The sequence below is a fragment of the Trachemys scripta genome, chromosome 5 (assembly GCF_013100865.1).
Source record: "Trachemys scripta elegans isolate TJP31775 chromosome 5, CAS_Tse_1.0, whole genome shotgun sequence".
NCBI lineage: Eukaryota > Metazoa > Chordata > Testudines > Emydidae > Trachemys > Trachemys scripta.
In genome coordinates, this window is record NC_048302.1 from 12,654,825 (window position 1) to 12,677,457 (window position 22,633).

The 22,633-nt window shown below is 45.4% G+C and overlaps 1 protein-coding gene across 1 annotated transcript in view; it reads left to right on the forward strand.

The window, feature by feature from the left end:
• The window catches only part of PPEF2 (protein phosphatase with EF-hand domain 2), a 34,392-nt gene extending 11,764 nt beyond the window's left edge, over positions 1-22,628 (forward strand). The window contains exons 4-16 of the mRNA XM_034771564.1: positions 1,334-1,509; positions 11,752-11,866; positions 12,634-12,680; positions 13,348-13,514; positions 13,603-13,639; positions 13,733-13,882; positions 15,185-15,535; positions 15,929-16,114; positions 16,854-16,996; positions 17,817-17,923; positions 18,410-18,573; positions 19,599-19,686; positions 21,172-22,628. Coding sequence (XP_034627455.1) covers positions 1,334-1,509; positions 11,752-11,866; positions 12,634-12,680; positions 13,348-13,514; positions 13,603-13,639; positions 13,733-13,882; positions 15,185-15,535; positions 15,929-16,114; positions 16,854-16,996; positions 17,817-17,923; positions 18,410-18,573; positions 19,599-19,686; positions 21,172-21,398 — 1,958 coding nt within the window. The 3' untranslated portion in view covers positions 21,399-22,628. The remainder of the gene's footprint in view (positions 1-1,333; positions 1,510-11,751; positions 11,867-12,633; positions 12,681-13,347; positions 13,515-13,602; positions 13,640-13,732; positions 13,883-15,184; positions 15,536-15,928; positions 16,115-16,853; positions 16,997-17,816; positions 17,924-18,409; positions 18,574-19,598; positions 19,687-21,171) is intronic.
• The last annotated feature ends 5 nt before the right edge of the window (positions 22,629-22,633 follow it).

The following is a 22,633-nucleotide window of genomic DNA, read 5'->3' on the forward strand; positions in this document are numbered from 1 at the left end:
AACTGTAAAAATATGACTGCAAACCAATGCAGTGCTGCCTTCCTGAGTTGATAGACAGCCTGAAAACAATAGCTCTAAGGGGTCTGGACTTCCCAGTTTCCCCCAGTGGTGTGTTAACTCTAACTATACAGGTAACATGTCAGCATTAACTATTTCACTGCTGATCACTTTAGCAAATACATCCAGCTGATGTGCTTATCCCATCATCTCAAAGTGCCTCTCTTGCTTAACTGGGTGCCGCAACTTTTTCTCTACAACATGATTCTGTATTGTCACTACAAAATACATTTGGGCTACACTGAAAATCTGGATACAGAGTAAAATACATTGACTATTATTTCAAAATAAATAACACAAGAGACCCTGCCCTGGTTATACCATTCATTTTTCACATTTAATTCTGCGGGGGGAAAACACAAAAAACTCACCACAGACTGGCTGCACCAAAATGCTGCAGAAATCAGGAGGGCTTTCAGAAATGCTTGCCACAGAGCATACTGGGCCTTGCCTACATCTAGTCCGAGTCATATCTAGAGCTGCTTGGAAATTTTTTGTTGAAATATTTTTTTTCTGTGGGAAATCCCATTTTTGTCAATATTGAAACATTTAAAAAAAAAATATTGATTTCAGTGAAAATTCCTGCGGAGAGAATAATTTTTTTTTTCAAAATTTGAAAATAATTTCATTTTGGAAAATGTCCGAGTTTCCTTTCAGATGTCTGAATTTCATTTTGGAATTTCAAAATGAAAAGTTTCCAAAACCTCAAAGTTTTCAGAATCCGTTTTATGGGAAATTTGAAAAATGGTTGTTTTCATTCTGCCATTGGAATGAAAAGAAATTTCAAAATGTCAAAATTTCTTCCATGCAGCAAATTCTGAGTTTTGACCAGGTTGAGTTCCCTCCTCTCCTCCTCATGCAGATACAATCTAGTTTCTAACCAGATTATGTGCTTTGGAATCAAGACTAAGGCCTTGGCTACACTTGGCAATTCACACCGCTGCGAGAGCTCTCTCGCAGCGCTGCAAGTACTCCACCTCTCCGAGGGGAATAGCTTGCAGCGCTGCGAGCGAGCGTGCAGCGCTGCAGGCTCTGATTACACTGGCACTTTACAGCACTGCACTCGCTGCACTGGGGGGGGGGAGGGGGGCGTTTTCACACCCCTGAGCGCAGCAAGTTGCAGCGCTGTACAGCGCCAGTGTAGCCAAGGCCAAAAATGTTGAGAGGAGCCTACTGAAGGGTTGTTCTCGAATACCCCCAGGCCTGATAATCTTTAGCAAGTCATTGAAATTACACATTGGGCCCAATTACCCTTTTTTTTTTAAACTCCACCCAGGGGACTTCATTAGCCGCATGTTGACGGAGGAGGAAAGCTACAAAGACACAGAGCTGGAAAAACTCTGCGACTATGAATCTGTAGAGGTGCCAGATTCCTACACTGGACCCCATCTCTCCTTCCCACTGCTGCCTGATCATGCAACTGCCTTACTAGAAGCTTTCAAACAGAAACATGTAAGTACCCCCAAAGGGGGACTGTAGTGGTTCCCTCTCTTTGCACTGCCATGGAGGTGGGGTGGTAGAAGGATAATTCTAGGGGGTGATCTGCCTCTTTTTTCCCCCCAAATATGTGGTCAGGAATATGGAGGGGAAATTTTTGAGAACATCGCCTTCTTTTGCTCCACAGACCCACAGAATCTACATGTGATTATTCTGGAGGCTGCTGACCAAAAAGGCGAACAGAATGTTAGGAACTATTTGGAAAGGAATAGAAAACCAGACAGAAAATACCATATTGCCACTATATAAATCCATGGTGCACCCACATCTGGAGTAGTGTCCAGTTTTGGTCACCCCAGCTCAAAAAGGATGTAGTGGAACTGGAAAAGGTTCAGAGAAGGGCAACAAAAATGATTAGCGGTATGGAACAGCTTCCATATAAGGCGAGATTAAATAGATTCGAGCTGCTCAGCTTGGAAAAGAGACAGCTAAGGGAGGATATGTTAGAGGTCTATAAAAGCATGATTGGTGTGGAAAAATAACAAGTGTTATTTACCCTTTCCCAGAGTACAGAAACCAGGGGATACCCAATGAAATTAATAGGCAGCCGATTTAATACTGTACAAACCAGAGGAATTACTTTTTCACAGAGCATGCAATTGTAGAATGCGTTGCCCTGGGAGGGTGTGATGGCCAAAAGTGTAACTGAGATTAAAAAAAAAAAAATCAGGATAAGTTCATAGATCATCAGTGGCTATTAGCCAAGGATGTAACCCCATGCTCAGGGTGACCCTAAACCTCTGGCTGCCAGAAGGTGGGAGAAGACTGGGTGGATCTCTCCAGAATTGCTCTGTTGTTTACGCTCCCCCTGAAGCCCTGATACTGGCCACTGTCAGAGACAGGATACTGGGCTAGATGGACCATTGGTCTGACCCAGTGTGGCCGTCCTTATATTCTTACGTTCAAATTTTTGGCCTGTGTAAATGGGCACTGCTCAGTTAAAATCAATAGAGTTGGCTCCATTGACACCTGTAGAGACTTTGGCTTTACATATTTATCCCTGTTTGAACGGAGAGGTGAGCACCTGTTCCCCAGCGAAGCCCTCTTTGTCAACTGATCTAGGAGCAGCTTTGAAGGGACATCCATTCTCCTTGGCTGGAAGATGGAAGCTATTATGCGTATAAGAAGCACACGGGATCTTTCAGGGGAAAAGGCAATACACCGTGTTTATCGAAGATACAGCAATTAGCATATGCACTCAATCAGACCTCCCCCCCCACTGTCCTGCCAGTCGATGTTATCGTTACCAGTTCAGAGTCCGGATCAATTTAGTGGCCAGCTAGATTGATCACGGGTAGGTAGGAGCCGGGTTCTGTCGGTCGCGACACGATGCTCCAGGGAAGGCTTGGCAGGACGAACTCGAAGTTTCATGGCAAGGCACCCTGTTTATATAATGATTTTCCTTCATTGGGGACCAATGAGTTTTGCACCTCATGCTGTAATCAATTGTTATTTGACGAGTGCTTGTTTTTTTAAATTGTTTTTCTCATCCTTTATCTTGTTCTTTCATCAAGTCTCTCAGGGAGTTACCCCAGGCTGGTTTTGATCACAGCTATCTTGTCCCCATTGATAGGTGCCTGTCTCATCTTTAGAGTCGTCAATCTGCCCTCTTCTAACATTTCAATAGGGGTGTGTTGCAGCCTCCTGGCACCCTTGCGTCTGTCCTTGGTTCCTCCCTAGAACATCTGAATTGATTTACACAGAATGTTTTGAACAGGAACATCAAGTTGCAAAGCAAAAGAAAAACAATCATGGCATTCTTTTACTTATTTTAAAGTGCTAAACCTACAACAAAGTGGTGACCCTAAAAGGTTTGTTACTGCCTTGAAATCAGCCCAGACACAGATTCTGGCTGATGCATCTCTACCAATGGCCCATTAGGCCATTCCTTTCTGCTATTCAAAAAGGGTGGCTGGCAGGATATGGTCAAATCATACATCAATACATTTAATATATGCTACATTATTATTCTTTATCCTTCATTCTAAATTATAGAAAATACAAACATAAAATCCTACTACTACATGTTCCCCTTTTGACCCCCAAGAACAATTCTTGAGTGGGTCATATTTTATACAACTGTTTCATAGCAATATAGTGAGAGGCAATTCGAGCTTGTGGTTGTAATTTAACAAACATTCTTTTTGTCCAGCAGCACATACAACACATTCCTAGCAAGCAAACACAGAACAATATTAACACAACTAGTAATGGGTGAAACATAATAGACAATGTGCCCTTAGAGGTCGGGGACCAGCCTGTAAAAACATCATACCAGTGATAGGCTGTCAATTCTTTTTCAGACCTAGCAATTTTTAGCATGTCTTCATTTGCATGTAATATTTGAATGACACGCTTCCCTATATCGCTCTGTGTTTATTGTAAAAACGGAGTTACCTTTGTTTCTGACAACAAGCGATCAATTAGATCGTGCCAATCCAGGCCTAGGGTAACAGAGAAATTAACCGGGATGGCGGTTATAGTGCACTGTGCTTCATCTATCTTTGATAAATAGTACGTGTGATTGCTAGTATATAATACACGGGCATTACATCTACATTCATCCACCGGGGGTTGGCTAATACTTGCATCTTCCCAGAATACTGGTTCCCAGGATGTAACACACACACATTATCCATTGTACAAAACACGTGTCACATTTTCTAGTTCGTCCCATACACATGTTCCCAAGGATGTGTCTTTGCTGCATGGTTCTGTGGTGACAGGTAGGGACAAGCACACCCATTTCTGAGGGCTTCACTCCGTACACCCTCGGGTGTCCAATAATTTCTTCTCTTTCCCAGCCCACTGACCCATAACCCGGGGTAGCCAAAAGGATCCCATGGTCAGTTTTGGGAGCGGGCTCACTTTCCATATTTCTGTCTCCACAGACTGGGGGTGAGCAATATTAACAATAATTTCACCTAATAACAAATCAGGCTTAACCATGCTGGAAACATATTGCATCCATTCATGTTTGTAGGTGTCAAACAAGGACCTCTTCCGTTATTTTAAAAGATGCGTTAATACCTGAACATTCCCAGATATTACCCAAAACATTTCGTGTTCAAGTGATGCTAAACTAAGAATTTGCATCTCAGTAGATCCTATGGCCAAGGCAGTTTTATTCCCTACTTCTGTTTGTTGTTTATACAGGAGCCAGGAGGTGGTGTTCCGCCACCACCACATATTCCATGTTGCTTTTAGGTTTCCCTGCCCTATTTGTACCAAGTCCACAGTAGTATCTGCCTGCTTGTGAATGAGACTAGCTTGCAGTTGTGACAAGGAACTTAACTTATTCTTAATTACCTTCAGGTCTACAGTATTCATAATTCCTGCTCCAAATTCAACTCCTCCTAATATGGTGTCAACTACATCTCGTTTTGCTCGGCCATTGGGGTGTTGATGTGTTTTTATCCAGGCCGTTATAATAGGAAGGGAGTAGGGTGAACATTTGGGTTCCAATTTAGACACGTTCAACTGAGTCCAATCCATACCAATGTTTATTTTTATTAATAGTGGATTTAACAAGACTTTTACTGGATCACTTTGAGTCGCAAACAATTTTGGTTTCTTTATCTTAATTGGGATACCTCTTTTGAATGCATAGTTCCTGGTCCAGGTTCTGGTGCATGTGTCCGGGAACCACAGGCTCAATTTACTATGGGGTATTGGACAGTATCCCACAATAACTGTTAGTATTGTCCCTGTCTTAACAGGCTCATCCCATTGATATGGTAATCGTGGGTAGCTGGAACACCATGTGGTATCCCCATAGGGACCTTCTATTTTAACCCCTATTTCCCAGTGGTTTGGCATTCCTGTGGTGTTTATAAGGTGAACCTTAAATCCCACTTCCCCATCCCAGGGATATATATAGGTATTTCCTAAGGGTTTTAAGAGTTGGCTAGCATTATTATCGTACCATTCCATGAGGATCACAGGTAGGACTCCATGATTGGTTGGTGGGGAGTGAATTATTCCTTAAAGATTGGCTTATAAGGAGGGCTGCATCTTCTCCCATGATTGCTCTAATTATCTGGGCACTAAAAGTTCCCAGAGGCAGGTAAACACGCCAGACCTTACACTGGAGTCTCATTTTCTGTGGATTAAAATTGTGGTGGTTAAGCGGCGCCTTGTGCTCAGGCTCTGGGATGTCCTTTTTTGCAAAGTTTCAGAGTAACAGCCGTGTTAGTCTGTATCCGCAAAAAGAAGAACAGGAGTACTCCTGTTCTTCTTTTTTGCAAAGAATTCAAACATCAGTATTTATGTAAACAGTTTAATTTGTGAAACATGTACCCATTTCAGTTTTCCTCTTTTTCAATGCGGTATACCAATGGGCTAAGGCGGTCCACTATGGAGTAAGGGCCTATCCACTTTGATTCCAGTGATTGAACCTTTTTCCCATTTTAAGGTACATGACTTGGTCCCCTGTTTCCCACAGGGCTGCCTTTATGGGCCTTTGGTTCTGAATTTTGTTGTTCATGTGTTCGATGGCCTGATTAACCCTATACTGGAGGTTGGTTTTATCTTCTTGTAACTGTTTGAGCCGTTGAAAATAATCATGCTGGGTTAAATTAGAGCTCTCTTCTTGACCCTGTACTAGGTAACTAGGATCAATCATTAGGTGCACTGGATATCCAAACAGAATTTGAAAGGGTTGAATTTTTGTCCTTAATCTATTACTGCTGCGGTAGGCAGCCAAAATCAGAGGCAGTTTATCTGGCCAGTTTTTCCTGTGTGATTTACTACCTTCCAGAGCGCTTCCTTAATAGTGCGGTTCATGCGCTCTACTTGGCCTGAGGCCGGTATGGTATATGGAGCTTCTGTTTAGTTCCCAAGGTTTGAATCATTATTGTAAAGATTTCTCCTACAAAGGCTCCTCCATTGTCAGAATCTATTATTTCAGGGGTGTCATATCTACATATCTAGATACTACCTCATTAAAGAACTTTTTGGCCAACACCCTGGTGCTGTTATTTTTAGTGGGAAATGCCTCCACCCATCCTGAAATGGAATCAGTTATTACTAATAAGTACTGGAATCCTTGGCAGTTTATCAATAAAATCAATTTGAACCCTGTGCCATGGCCCAAGCCTTCGTTGGTGCATCCTGTGTTGTCAGTGCGGAGGACAAGCCTTGTCCTGAGTGCACCACGCACCATTTCGCACCCACGTTTTAACATAATCTTCCATACACTCCCATTCTGCTACTTGCTTTAGCCTTCTTAAAGTCCCTTTCACCCCTTCATGCATAAACTGATAGGCTACAGTAAGTAATTCCTGTCTTTCTATTTTTCCTGGAACTCGGTTAGGGCTGTCTGTAGCGCCATCTGTTGGCTCAGATGTGTCAGCACAGACGTTCCTTTCCTGACCTCTGATTACAACTGCTATGTCATGTTGTCGGGCTACTGTATCTACCCGGTTATTCCAGCTGGCCTACATACCTGTTCCTATACTGTGTGCCTTTACATGTCATACCTTTAACTGTTGAGGGTTCTTTGTTACCCACTGGTAAATCCATTTCCATTCCTCTGAATATGCAATATCCTTTCCATCTGCTGCTTTCCACCCGTTCCTATACCAATCATGTATCCAAAACTGTATCCCCTTCACACAAAAATTACTGTCAGCATAAATATACACGGGCCGTGGGGAATTTTAATATTGCCTTAAAACCTGATAAATTGCATGGCGTTCGGCATGCTGAGCCAATCCATGGTCTAAATGTCCCTGAATGACTTCCTCTTCTAAGATAATGGCAGCGTATTTTACACATCTTTTCCCTTTTACTACCATTGCACTCCCGTCAGTAAACCAGACGTGCTTTTCTTGCCCTGCGGGATCTAACTCTTCCAGTGGGGGTGCCTCTACCAGGACAATTCTTTGCTCCAGAGTGACCTCTGGACATTTATGCCGGTTCCCTTTTTCAATTACGGCATGTGTTAGCATGTCCGGCTTGGACGCCGGTTCTGTGGTCACCCCTCTATTAACTAAGATAAGCATCCATTGAGCCATTCGGGTGTTTGAGACTTTACCTCCCTGACAAAATGTACTTGAGAGGAGTGGGGGGGCTTTGGATAGTAATAGGGGCCGTTCCCGTTGGGGGCTCAAAAGATTGTACTGCACAGATGGCTGCTAGACACGTTCACAGAGGTCAAAATTTATTTCTGCTCCTTGTAATTTCCTGGATTCATATGCTACTGGCACTAGCTTTCCCTCTTCATTGGTTTGTAATAGTGTGGCAGCCAAGGCCATGTTATTAGCCGCCAAACGACTAACCAAAGGCTGTGATTCGTCAGGGAAACGCAGGGCTGGGGCTGTGAGAGCCTTTCTGTTTTAGCAGGGTTAAAGCGGAGTCCTGCTCTTCTCCCCATTCCCATTTTGTCTTTTTCTTTAGCAGTTTCCACTATGGGTGAGTGATTTCAGCATATTTTATAAATGTGTGGTCTAAGGAAATTGAATCCTCCTAGCAGAACACTTAAAGAGTGAGCGTCGGTAGGGGCTGGCATTTCTACCAGGGCCCTGACCTTCCTCTGATCTACCTGTCTCCCTTCTTGTCCAGTGACTGCGCCCATGTATGTAACCTGAGGTGGCACCAACCAAACCTTGTCTAAGGCTACTTTGAACCCCATTTCCTGACTTCGTGCCAAAACGTTTTCTGTTAGTGTTTGCGTTTGCACCTCAGTTTCCCCAAATATCAAAATGTCATCTACATCTGAAAACACAAAAGGCCTTTCTTGTGGAGCCAACTGGCCTAGCATATCCACAACATGCCGAGGGGCAATAGCTGGGCTGTTGTGACATCCCTGGGGCAACCAACAAAAGGTCCGTTGTTGCTCCTTTATTGTAAAGGCAAACTGATCTTGTGAGTCCGGATATAGGGGGATGGCAAAGAAACACTTGGCCAGATCAGTAACTGAGAAATATTTAGATGTGGTTTGCACTGTTTGTATGACCTGTGTCATCATAGCCACAATAGGGGCCATAGGGACGGTGCCCTTATTGATACTTCTATCATCAATTGTTAAACGCCAGGACTGGCCGTCTGCCTTTACCACTGGTCACACGGGGGAGTTAAAGGGTGAATTCGTTTTTCGAATGGCCCCCTGTTGTTCTAATTCCTGGATGGTTTGCACCAACTGGGCCTCTGCCTCCCTTAGGTAGGAGTATTGTTTTTGGGGAGGCACACATTCCCCAACAATCTTAACACAAGCATTAATTTTACTGCAATCTGTTTTCTTTTGAGTCCATACTGAGGGGAATTTCAAGCGCCACTTTTCAGCTTGTGGAGCTGTAAGTGCGGCTACTGGTCTATCTCCCACTTTTGTTAACGTAACATCCTGCCCAATTTTTCCTGAATGGGGACGGGGAATTTCTAACTTCCAAAGAGTATCTCTGGGCATATCAATCATCACATTGTTTTTGAACAACCAGGCAGATCCCAGAATAATTTCATCATCCAATCGGGAGTTTGGATCAAATCCCCTAATGTCTCGAACCCTTGAAAAGGGGACTTGGGTTCATTCCCACCTGAGATTAGGTTTCCCTTGAATGGATTTCAAAGCTACCTGTTTTAGTCTTTTTCCTGCTTTTGGGGTTGTTTTGATTAAGGATACAGTGGCTCCTGTATCTATTAAAGCTAGTGTAGGGTTATATCCACCCTGCTGAATGTTCACACATGGCCATCCCGCGGGATCCCAGGAGACTTTGCCTATGAACCTCCACCTCTGTGCCCCTACTGGTGGTGGGGGTTCCCCATTCAGTAGGCCCCTCTATTCTTGCCCCAGAAAAGGGAGTGGGTCCGGGAAGCATTGCAGCGAGGAAGAAAGGGGTGGTATACTAGGAGTTACGCTAGCTACCTCTTTTGGTGGGGTTTGCAACTTCATGGCTTCCCTGACTAGTTCTAATGTGGGGACCCCGTGCTGCATTAGTGTTCGCCAGGCTATCCATCGAACCTCATTTTCCGTGTGCCCACCTCCCTCCTTTGATTCCTGAGAGGAGGCTGTCTGATATTGCCGGAGGTCAGGGTATAACCAATCTCCTTGTCGCCCCAGTTTCCCTGTCCATGGGATCGTCCTCTAGTATATCCTCTTCGGGACCCCGTGATTCCCTTTGTGCTGCTCTCATTGGTGTACGTAACAACTGGTTCTAATGCAGCTACATAGGCAGCTCTCTCTTTTTTGATAGCGGGCTGTGGTCCCGAATGCGTAGTTATTTGTTGGACCAAACCTCTTAGTTCCCCTAGGGGAGCTGGGCGACCATCTTGCCAAATTCCAAGTCTCTCGGAGTAGTAGGGATTAGGGAAGCAGCAGTCTCTTAAGGATTGTACGCTGAATGCCACTTTGTCCAGCGCTGTGGTGTTGCCCATCGGTGTTAAGCCGGCCATTATCTGCATCAGACCCCACCGGGTTAAATAATTCTTAGAGTCTTCATTGGGCTCTTGGGTTGCGGCTACGGCTTGTGCCATGAAATTGTGCCTGCCTATTTGCTCTCCAAAAAGTCCCATTAGAGTCAATATGCTATTGTTCTTGTCAACTCTAATCCTACCTAGGACCACCCCCGGATCTCTGAAGTCGCGCAGACGCCCATCAAGCGGCAGACTTCAATTGCGTTCATCTCTTCCCTTATTGCGAGCAAAAACGCATTAGAACACCATCTGGAGAAATTCCGATAATCCCATCTCTTTTATTGTAACTTCTCTTAGGGTATCTTTGAGAATGTCTAACGGGCTTTGTTTTCATTCTGAATCAGAATGAAAACAAATTTAAAACTCACCTAATTTCCTGTAATACAGGAAGTCTGGTTTCCGCCCAGCTCAGTTAACAAGGTGGTGGCTTCTTGGGGGGAGGGATAGCTCAGTGGTTTGAGCATTGGCCTGCTAAACCCAGGGTTGTAAGTTCAATCCTTGAGGGGGCCACTTGGGGATCTAGGGCAAAATCAGTACTTGGTTCTGCTAGTGAAGGCAGGAGGCTGGACTCGATGACCTTTCAAGGTCCCTTCCAGTTCTAGGAGATGGGATATCTCCATTAATTTCAATTTCTTGAATAATGGCAGTTCTCTGCGACTTTCTCCCTCAAGAACAGTGCTGGCGTCTCTACAAAGGCGTGGCTAGACAAACAGTGAGCATGCAGCGTGCAGCTAAATCTACAGTCCACTAGCCTGCTGTGCACTAAGTATCCATGTGGTGCCGGCTGCTGTGCATTCAAAGTCCCATAATGAACTTTGATCTACTCCACTTTGGAATAGGGGCAGGTCAGTGCTCACTGCGTGAGCAGGCAGGGTTCACTTGGACAATTAGTGCGCAGCAGGCTAGTGTGAGGTGGATTTACAACCTAGCTTGCCACGCACTAACTGTTCATCAAGATGTGCTCTTAGTTCAGCAGCATTAAATAAATTCTAGATACGTGTGCTGCACCTGGACACAAGGCAACACAAAGTCGCACTTTCTGAGGGGAAGACTAAAAATAAGAAACTCCTGGAGGAGACTGTTTTCCTACCTGGAATATCTGGGCTGTGGCTCTGTGGAAGCGAGGCAGCAAGGTCTAGTGGATAGTGCACTGGACTGGGAGTCAGGAGTCCTGGGTTCTGTCGCCGGCTCTGTCACCAGACTGGCGTGTGACCTTGGGCGAGTCACTTCCCTTCTCTGTTGCTGTTTCTGTCTCAGCCTGTGCCTGTCTTATCTGTTTAATTTGTAAGCTCTTCCCGACAGGGACTGTCTCTTCTGTGTATGTACCGTGCCTAGCACAGCAGGGTCCTAATCTCTTGGAGCTTGTAGGTGGTAACAGGTAACCACTGGCACAGCTGCCCTGGTCCTGTGCCACAACACACTAGCTCTCACTGTCTCTCGGCGGGCCAGATTTTCAAACATGTTCAGGCCCCAGCAGCTCCCATTGCTCTCAGTGAGAGGCGTTGTTCAAAATCTGGCCCCTAGCATACTCCCACGTAGAAGAATTGCAGCTAGTCCTTCCTAACTTGGCTACTGCGATCTCAGCTGGGCTGGCCCATGTAAGCAGTCCAGGTCTCCTTTCCCCCTGGACCTCTCCTGGACACCCCATTACCAGCAGTAGCACGTTAGGTGGCCCTTTCCATTTGGAAGTACCATGCTAACAGCTTGCCCAAGTCTGTTCACTTCTGCTCCCCGAACGCTGTCGTGTGGTGAACTTCCCACTCTAATTCCCTCGATTTCTCCCAGTAGCAGCTCCACGCTCATTATGTCTTAAAACTCCTGCACGAGACCAGGAGACATCTCATTCAGCTGCCAAACATCAATCATGTCTCCACCTGCTACAGCGAGGAGATCACCGTCTGCGGTAAGAGCGCTCGAAAGGAAACCCCCTCGAACCTCCAGAACTAGCAGCCACGCACGTGGATGGTTATTGTTCTTAAATGCAAAAGAGTGTAGGCCAAATCCTGCTCTGTAATAGGTGTGTAACCCCAGTGAATGAAATGGTGGCGTATGTGTATAACAGAGCAGGATCTGGTGTTGTTACCTGTGGTGGTGTAGCTTCAAAATGGTATAGCTGGGTCTGTGGATGCAGTGGGACTGCAGGTTGGATATCAGTGCTCACCTTTACTTGCTGCATTCAAGTCAAATCAAACCGAACCGCTCAGCGTAAGGAGCTGTGTCAGTTGTATTCTGTCCCTAGTCTAGATCAGTTCAGCCGCTGGAATATAAACCGAGCTGCCCTGAGGCTTGGCCATGCACGCATATTGTGGTCAGTGAATCTAGTGATGCTAGTATTTAGGCTGCGATAGCTCTGATGGAACAGTAGAAGTTGTGGAAGGGAAGGGGGCTTGGGTGGGGGTGGATGCATTTTAATAAATGCATCCCATAATGCTCCACGAGAGCAGTTCAGGGGAATCCAAACCCTAAAACCCAGTTAATCATTAAGGAGAATGAGCAAGGTTTGTGGTGCATCCTAAAGTATTAGCGGCTTTATTTCATAGACCCGGTTTTTTACAGAAAGCGATTTAATGGCCGTCCCTTTTGTTAAGCGACAGCATGAACAGCTTTGCTTTGTTAAATATCAGGGAGGAGGAAAGCACGCCCTGAACTGAATGTCTTTTCGTGTGTTAGGAGACTTGCATGGCCGGCTGGATGACTTGTTTCTGATATTTTACAAGGTATGTACTGTGCTTTGCTAAGAGTCGCACTGGCCCGTCCTGCGGCCTTCACCCACCGATCGCAGTGGAGTGTTCTCCAGGATCAAGCTCTCAAAGCTGCCTTCTCACATTCAGCTCAGTGGGTTTGGAAATGGCTTCCCTAAACAAAAGCTTATCCCTGGTTGTTATTCCAGCTGTTGGTCTAGTTGTACGTTTTTTCCAAGACAACATCTGACTGTTTTCTTACCACTGGTTTGTATCCGTATGTGTAAAGTGATAGGAGGCTGCAGAGCAGATAATGGCCAAGACGCTCAGGTGGGGTAAATGGGTGCGGACATCAATTGAACTACAGCCATTTGGCTCACCAGAGGAGTTGGCCAATTGTATCATCAACCTCCTTCTGCCTAATCCTTTACAATACAGTTAGCATTATACTGGCCTTAGAAAAGTCAAGGGGAGTTTTGTCATTAACACCAGTGGGGCCGGAATTTCACCATGGGGCACAATGACTAGATGACAATACTGGTTCTTTTCAGTTGCTGACGTGTATGATAAAGATGCTGTGAATCAGGGGAGCTGGAACACAGATATATGTATGGGTGGCGGTTCGGAGAACGCGGAGGGGAGGGATTTGCCATCTGTCCCCTTCTCGCTCTGTGGCATTTGTCTGTATTTCTTGTTTGTGTAGAACGGCCTTCCCTCCCCGGAGAAGTCCTATGTGTTCAACGGGGATTTTGTGGACCGAGGCAAACAGTCCATTGAGATCTTGATCATTCTCTTTGCCTTTCTCTTGGTGTACCCGAAGGAGGTTCATCTGAACCGCGGAAACCACGAGGACCACATGGTCAACTTACGGTATGGGCACAGACTGGGGGGGGTATTGGAGTGCAAGGTGCTTGTTATTAAACGGCTACTCAAAATCATCTCTTCTGTTTCCATCTAGCTATGGTTTCACCAAGGAGGTCATGCAAAAATACAAGGTAGGTTTGCTTTGAAATCTCACACGTTCTTTCCTGTGTCTGGCACGCACTTCCTGGTGCTTCACCTCCTCCTTCCTGCCCTTGTCTTTCTAGGTGCATGGGAAGAAAATTCTGAAGATGCTCCAGAATGTTTTTTGCTGGCTGCCACTGGCCACCTTAATCGATCAGAAAGTCTTGATTCTACACGGCGGGGTGTCTGACATGACTGACCTGGAGCTGCTGGCCAAAATCCAAAGGCACAAGGTACATCTTCTTTGTGGACCCCTTGAAATACAAAGGCACTGCTGGTTTGTGATTGCGAGAGCTTGTTTATTTCTGGTATCCTGGCCAGAGAGAATAAAAACCCAGAGCATGGCTTTGTAGTGGAAGCATGTTTAGATCCCAGCTTGAAACGGACCGATTTTGACTTAACTGAGCATGCGCACTAGGTGTAAAGCGGAGGAGAATAGAATAGCCTCTGGGTTTCTTTTCAGTGGGAAGAACGTAGTTTCTGTCCTGGGTTGTGATGGATTTTGACGTTGTTAAATGGATTGGCTGAGGCCGGCTCTGTGATCCAAAGGGGGTCCGTAATAAGGGTTAGGACTCTGTCCCCTTGCTCATGGATTGTTGCCCTCGGTAGCACCAGTCCCCTTGCTCTGCACCCCCCTGGCTTGTCATTTCTTTTTCAACACTGGGCTCGCGATGGTCTGGTGTGGGTAAGGCACTACAGTGAGACTCAGGAGATGGGGGTTCTAGTCCTGGCTCTGCCCTCGGAAGATTCCGGAGTGACCTTAGGCGAGTTACTTTCTCTCTGTGTGCCACGCTTCACCACACTTCCCTCCTGTGCAGGGGTTTGGGGAGGGCACATTTTCTTCTGAGGGATCCTGCTGTTATAACACCCACAAGATCTCTCCCTGTAACCCCACGCCCAGCCAACCCACTCTCAGCTGCTGAAACGCTCCGTAAGCTCCCTTGTAGCTGATCAAATCCTTTCCACATCCCCTCCAGGAGTCCCTGATCCTCCTCCTCCTTTAATCACTAAACCCTCCTCTTACCTTCCTCAAATCAAGTATCTTTTGCTTGTCCGGCTGCCAGCCCTTCCCACGGTTAGCTGGTTTGATTTCTATCCAGGTACTGACATGGGTCTCTTAATCATAGGATCTGAGTACCTCATAAGCATGCAAGGATTTTATCGTCACATCACCCCGTTCAACAGTGAGGCACTGCTCTCATTTTAAATATGGGGAAACTGAGGCATGGGGGGGTGACTTGCCCAAGTTCACCCAGCAGGCAGTGGCAAAGCTGGGAATAGAATCCTGTCTCCACTAGACCATCCTTCCCAGCAGTGCTAGCTCGGTTACATCCTACTTTGCACAGGACTCCACAACAGTTAGGGCCAGACCAGTAAGAGAGTATGATTAATCCCAATTTAACAGAGGGGGAAACTGAGGCCAGGAGTGCTGCGTGACTTGGCCAAAGCCACAAAGGTGGGGTTCATGTTGGAGCCAAGGTCAGAACTTGGGAGCTCCTGGTGCCCAGACCCACCCCCTATCTCTTTTTTTTCAGTTTGTTTCCGTGTTAAGGGGCAAAAAGAGAAAAGAGAAGAGTAGACACGTGGACTCCAAAGCGATAAACGGTGAGAGTCCTGTGGGTGTCAATCCTCCGAGGAGCAGTTCGTTCCCTGGCTCATGCCTCCAGCCTGGGCTAGCAAGCACTGCTAGCACGGCCAGCAGGACGGAGCTCTCCCAATGGGTCCGGCAGACGGTCCAAGAGGAGCTGGAGAAGTGCCGCAGGCAGGTGGGGTTCTGTGAGAATCCGGGAGACAAGGAGCTCACCTGCGCCAGCTCTGTTACCGTGACCGAGTCAGAGCTGGAGTCCTGTGAAACAAGCGAGTCGAGCCAAGAAGAGTGGAAGCAGGTGAGTTCAACCTTGTTTCATTTGAGTCTTAGAGAAGATTGCACTAAGAATAATTTAACTTTTGAGGGAAATTAAAGTCCTGGGAACTCCTCTTCTCCTTTTAATATGTTGTTGCTTGTTTACTTGTCTCTTTGGGGCGGAGACCGTCTTTTTGTTCTGTGTTTGTACAGGGCCTGGCACAGTGGAGTCCTGGTTCATGATGGGTTCCTAGGTGTTATGGCTATACAGAGCACGGTTGGGTGTTGCCACACCGTGGTATTGGAAATCTCTCAGTGCTTAGAGGACATGATACCTGTGGAATCTCAGATGCTCTGATGTGTGAAGTAAATGTTAAATGTTGACATTGCAGCGGCAACCACTGTACAGAGTCGTCATGTGTGTTTGATCTCTCAGATTGTAGATATATTGTGGAGTGATCCCATGCCTCAGGAGGGCTGTAAAATGAATATGGTGCGAGGAGGCGGTTGCTACTTTGGGCCGGATGTGACGGAGAAGATTCTCCAGAAGCACAGTCTGCAGTTCCTGATCCGCTCTCATGAGTGCAAGCAGGAAGGCTACGAGTTCTGCCACAATCGAAAGGTAGCTGGATAGGCCCATGCTAACGGGTCAGAGTTCAGGGTGTTGGAGTGCATTTCCTTACTATCACTTCGGGTTTCTTTTCAGTTTGGCTTTAACTCTGAATTTCTTGGAGTCTAATGGTGCTTTTGTTGATAACTACTGGACAAAGTGCCTGTACGGTTTTTACCCTGAAATTATTGATATGTGCTTTCCACCTTAAGTGAGTTTTTGGCCTGGGAATCTTGAACTAAGTTACGCTCCAGTTGGATCTGTCCCCAGACGCTGCCCCTGCACACAGACCAGCCATTGAAAAGTGCTGTATTTAGCAAAATGGAATCCTCTCTCCTTCATTACATAATTACCCCTGGGGCTTCCAAACAGATGTTCTGTTCAAAACTGTTTGCAGTTATGCCAGGTTTGAAAACCGCAACTGTGTTTAACGAGCAGACACAGGACCAAATTCTGCTCTCAGATACACAACTGTAAATCCAGAGTGACTTCACTGACTTCAACAGAGTTAGTCTGGATTCATAGCTGTATATGTGAGAGTTGAGTGTTGCCAAGAGAATTCAGTGGAGTCCAGTGACTTTAGCAGTGCACACAGAGAACATGTATCGTTTTCATTCTTCCCTTCCCAAACATTCTCCTTGAATTTCCTTTCCCCAAACAAGTTTTACTGCTCCTTGATCTGAGCTCTGATTGGTGAAGGTGGATTATCTGTGTGTATGACTGTAAATGCCTGTCCATTTTTTTCACTTAGGTACTGACCATATTTTCTGCTTCAAACTATTATGAGATTGGCAGTAACAGAGGAGCCTATGTGAAACTGGGGCCAGATCTGATCCCTCATTTTGTGCAGTATCAAGCTAACAAGACAGCCCATACGTTAACTATGAGACAAAGGCAAGACTTTCTGGCTTAGTGTTATCAATGGCATAAAAATACAAGGCTATTATAGTGTTAGCCATGCTACTAAGAGATGCACTTTGGATCATCAAATTCTGCTTTAGAAGTAAACCAGAATTGATTGATTAATCCAAAACCCCAGATATGAAAATTCCTGAAGTTTTGAGAAAGTTTGGATCTTGATGAATCAAGACTGGGTGTCTTTCTAAAAGATGTGCTTTAATACACACACAAGTTGTGTGCTTGGGACAGGAATTCCTGGGTGAGGTTGTGTGTGTTATGCAGAAGATGATCATAAACTCTTAATCGTGGGTCCATTTCCAGTCTTCCCTTGTCAATACAAAGTGTAACTCTTGCCCTTTGCAAACGATTTGGAAGTTTGAGTCGATCACTTCAGCAGCTGATCATCCAGCGTGTTGTAAGTGACTGATCTCATCTGAACAACCGAAACAAGTGCGGACAAACCATGCCATTGTCGGTGCATTAGGAATAACACGTGTGTCTATTCCTGGGACCAAGCGAGGCTCCTGAACTGATTTCTAGTTCTATGGGATGGTGGTGGGGAGTTTTGTAGCACTGGTCCTAGTGCTGTGATTCGTGTTGGGATGAGTTACACCAAAGCTAAGTGGCAGGGTATCGTGTGTAATCTGATGTGTTGCAGTTTGGGTTTAACTTGCCTACAACAAATGCTCTACGCTCATGCGAGAGAGATGGGTATGGCCCATGCGCGAATGGTCCAGCAGGGGCAGATGCTCCTTATCTCGCGCTCATGGGATGAGCTTTTTCAAAATCGCTGCGTCTCTTCTGCTTCTTCTAGGATCAGCAGAGTGGAGGAGTCAGCCTTCCGCGCGCTCAGGGAGAAGCTCTTTGCTCACACATCGGACCTCATCTGTGCATTTAAGGGCTACGACCAGGATGAAACTGGTAAGACTAAGCAAAGAAAGAGCTTCATGTGCACTAGCGGGCAGTGACAGGGTACCAGGTGGGTGTCCCTGGTGTAAGGGAGCAGACTGTCTACAGCAGGTGCGCAGCACTGGCTGACAATGGACGTAAAGCAAGAGTGGGAAAACTTGGGACTTGGTGTCCAGGTTGCTGCTGTTTGTCTCTTGTTAACCCAGGCTTGTGTGGGTGGAAACTTTGCTCTTAGGATGGGGAAAGATACCATATCTGTGCCTGTAGTGACATCTTCTCACCCCCATGTCCGCTGATCTAGCTGCACCTTGACTGGAGGAACGTCACTGCAGTGCAAAGTTGGAGGGGTGAAAATAAGGCTCTTTGAGGTCCCACGTAGCCAGTGGACGATGGGACGATATAACCAAAGGATTACTAAATAAGCAATGCCATTCTTTCCTAAGTGCGATTTCAGCCTCCGGTTCCCAAGGTGCTTTCATGAGTGTCCTTTTCAAACAGGTACCATTACACTGAGTGACTGGGCAACTGCGGTGGAGTCAGTCTTGAATTTAGGACTGCCCTGGAGGATGTTGAGGCCACAGCTGGTGCGCAGCACTGCCGGGGGCCTGCTGGAGTACAAATCCTGGCTGGATGACTTAGCTGTGGAGCAACGGAGCAAAGAGGTAACGAACGGTGCAGCATTCCTCAGAGCACAGTTGAAGGCTTGGACAATGCTTGGACTTGACCATCAAACTGACAGGGCCTGCAGATCCCATGCTGATGAGTGCATGAATGTGCTAGGAAAGCCTCGGTGGAGAATTTCTTCATGTAGGCCCCGATCCAAACCCCACTGAAATCGCTGGGAAGATGCCCATTGAGTGTTAGAGCAGGCCAATGAACATTTTATTCAAGTAGTTGTTAATTATGTATTTATTTCTATTCCTTTATTTGCTTAAACACTAGCAAGTTAATCCTTTAATCCTCACAACAATCCTGTGAGGTGGGTAGGAGTGGATTTGTGTTTCTTTTATTCGCATTTTTTTGGTTCGGGTTCTTTTCATGCCACAGGAAGCCACTTAAGGGGCTTAAAATTAGAAAAGCAAAGAAAAACTAGAGCTGGGGACCCAACTGGCCTATTTAGATCTAGATTTGGAATAAGCCCTAAAATGAGGTGTGTGGAAACCCAGCCCACTGTGAAATTCAGGATTGGATCCCAGTTTGGATTTAGAGTTGCTGAAGTTCAGGGCTTTTCCGATCCCAGTTGTAGGGATGTGGCTCTGAGACATTGTGTTTACGAATTGCTGGATTTAGGAATGGGCTCACTGCCAATCACTAAGATCGTAGCTGTAGTGCGATCAGCTATCTCAACACAAACCCACATGCACAGACATGCCCTCCTTCCGATACTATTAAGTGCTTACAGATGGGGGTCACACGGGGATGCAGAATCATAACCAGGAGGATCAAAATGTCAAGACAACTCCAAAAGATTTAGATCTGTCTACAGTTAAAATATGTAGTAAGGATTTCTAGGTGTTTCAGTTTGCAGCACAAGGTAACATGAAAGGGCGATTCTTTTTGAGTGTAGATGAATTGCTTTTGTTTATGCAATACAACTCGAATCACTATACAAAAGCCTGAAATCCCAGCTATGCTAGGACTAGGTAGTAAGTTTTAAGCATAAAAGGAAATATGTTATATCTTCCAGCACATACAGTCAAGCTTGCTAGAAACCATTTATCGAAACAGATCCAACCTGGAGACCATCTTCAGGATCATAGATAGCGATCATTCAGGTAAGGATGTGTTTTCTTCCCTCCCCCCCTCTCTATTTTGTTCCATCTCACTTTTAGGCTCACACTCGTATGTGAAACTGGAGGCAGTTTGCTCAATGGTTAGAACAAGGTCTTGGGAACCAAAAATGGCCCTGTGGTTCAGCTGAGGATGTGTCTAGTTCACTCTGTGGCTGAATCACTTCTTTGTGCTGTGAAAATGGGCTCATGTAGGCTCTCAGTGCAAAAGGGATATTACCTATGAGGATGACCCAGGAGATTTGTTCCCAGTTGTGCTATAGCTGCCTTCTGTAATGGCACATTACTTAAGCTCCAATTATGCACCATTAAAGACAATGGTAGTTTGGTCAATGATTTCCAGGAGTGTAGGATCCAGATGTACCTGTCTGTACATCAGTTTCCCATCTGTAAAATGGGGATACTACCTGCCAGGATCTTCTGAAACTTAGGCCTGGTCCACAGTAACCCCCCACTTCGAACTAAGATACGCAACTTCAGCTATGTGAATAACGTAGCTGAAGTCGAAGTACCTTAGTTCGAACTTACCGCGGATCCAGAAGCGGCAGGCAGGCTCCCCCGTCGATGCCATGTACTCCTCTCGCTGAGCAGGAGTACCGGCATCGATGGCGAGCACTTCCGGGATCGATTTATCGCGTCTAGACAAGATGCGATAAATTGATCCCAGAAAGATCGATTGCTTACCACCCAACCTGGAGGTAAGTATAGACCTACCCTTAATTCAGTAAATGGTTGTAATACACTGAGAGCATCAGATGAAAAGTGTGGTAGGAGTGTAGCATAATATGACGTTATCCTGGATAAGTTCACTAGAAAAGAAATGTGTAACTGTTTGAAGTTACATTTGATCTATCCTATTAGTTAATCCCTTGGGGGAAGTGGACAGCTAGCCAGCATCAACAATAATGGGTGAAGATTCAGACTTGTGCTCAGATCCCCTGCAATACCTATCCCATTATGTATGGCAAGCCCCAGCACCACAGTAAATAGAGCCATTTGAATTAATTTTTTATGCCACTAAATTATCTGTAAGGGGGCACTGTATCTTCTCCCCGCACTCCTGGTGCATCTCAGCTGTTTGGAGCTCCCTTCGTGCCACAGTGCATTAAACCTTTGCTTCATTTTTGCCTATTATCAACTTTGCATTAGTAATTATAACAATACTTTACTCTTCTCCAGCACTTTCTAAACATGTATTAATTTAGCCTCTACACCTAAGTGAGAGATGGAGTATTGTCACCAGTTTATACATGGGAAAATGAGGCACATGCAGTAAATGACTTCAACATCACGGAGTGCGTCTGAGCCAGGAACAAAACGTGGCTGCCAGTTCTATGCAGGAGCTGCACCATTACCTACCCCTGTGCTGCTGAAGGGGCAGGCTCAGAAGAGGGCTGCATGGCCCCTTGTGCACATTAGAGGGCAGCATAGGACTGTCCCTAAACTGAATTGCAAGTTTCTTCCCTGCAGGGCTCATTTCATTTGAGGAATTCCACCAGACCTGGAAGCTGTTCAGCTCCCACATGAACATTGAGCTCACAGATGACGGCATCAGTGACCTGGCCCGCAGCATAGATTTCAACAAGGATGGAAACATAGACTTCAACGAGTTCCTCGAGGCCTTCCGCCTCATTGAACACACTCACTGTGACGATAAAGCAGCAGCGATGGCTGTTAGTGGCTGCCCCAATAGCTAAGGAGTCTGAAATGCCTTTAGACTGTCTCCCAAGCTGCAGCAATCCTTCACAAACGAAGGACATGCCAGCAGCTCTGCCAACTTGTGGGGAAGTAGAACTGAGTTACATCTTACACATCTCAGCGTTGGCAGCAGTTACTGCCCCTGTTCCATTTTTTGGTATAATTGGCCAAATAGGTAAGTTGTACTTTCAAAGGAAATGGAGGGGATTTGTTGATCAATAGTGGGGTTTTCTAACACTCTGCAAGGGTATAGTGTAGCCTGTTACAGAAATGTCAGTAAATGGGGGTAAACTATCATTAAAGTTTGTGAAGTGAAATTATTAGGAATATCTACAATAGCTGAAGTTGTTAAAGTATCTAATGAAGTACAAACCTAAGAACAGGGTGCAGGAGCTTTGTTTTTTAAAGCCCAGAAGCAACCATTAATGATGAGCTAGAGTCTGATTTATACAAGTCAGGCCATCATGTGAAGTTTTAACTTCTGCATGATGCCCCCCCCCTCTCTTTTTTTAAATCCAGTCTTGCTTTAAAGACGTCAAGTGATGGAGAATCTGCCACAGCCCTAGGATAAGACACTCCAGTTGTTAATCACCTTTCTAGTCTGACTTGGTTTAGCTTTAGCTAGTAGATCTCTTTCTGCTAGAAAGAGTTAAAGTATCTATCTTGTAAGTTTAAGAGCTGCTATACAGGGTCAGGTAATTGACCCATCACCACTACCTAGTGCTGCAGCGGAAAGTGAAAACTTTCACATAACAGTACTTACACTACATTGTTCAAATTTTTTTGCTGTTACAGTTGGGACAAATCAAGGGCTAGATTCACCCAATCTTCACAAATGTAGTACCTCAGTAGGATTTGCTGAATAATGGAGGCAATATTTGACCCTGAATTTGCAGAGTGTAATGGTATTTACCAAGGAACTTTCACCTTGTTTGGGAACCCAAGAAAGACATCTGTCAGGTTTGAGTCATTTCTTATTATAAAAAATTACTTCAAATGCTGTATCTAGAGTAATGCAAATATAATGCAGGGGAAGAAGTCAAGCAAACTTAATTTCTTTACAGTATGATGCTTGGGAGATTTTTTTTCTAGCACAAGTCTGCTGTATTTCTGGATTTGTTAGTCACAAGTGCCTTTTTACAATATTTGACAAATCTCCAAGTAACTATCTTTCCAAAGAATGAACAATGCTGTATGTAACTTATTACAAATAAAAAGGCAACAAGATAAAGGA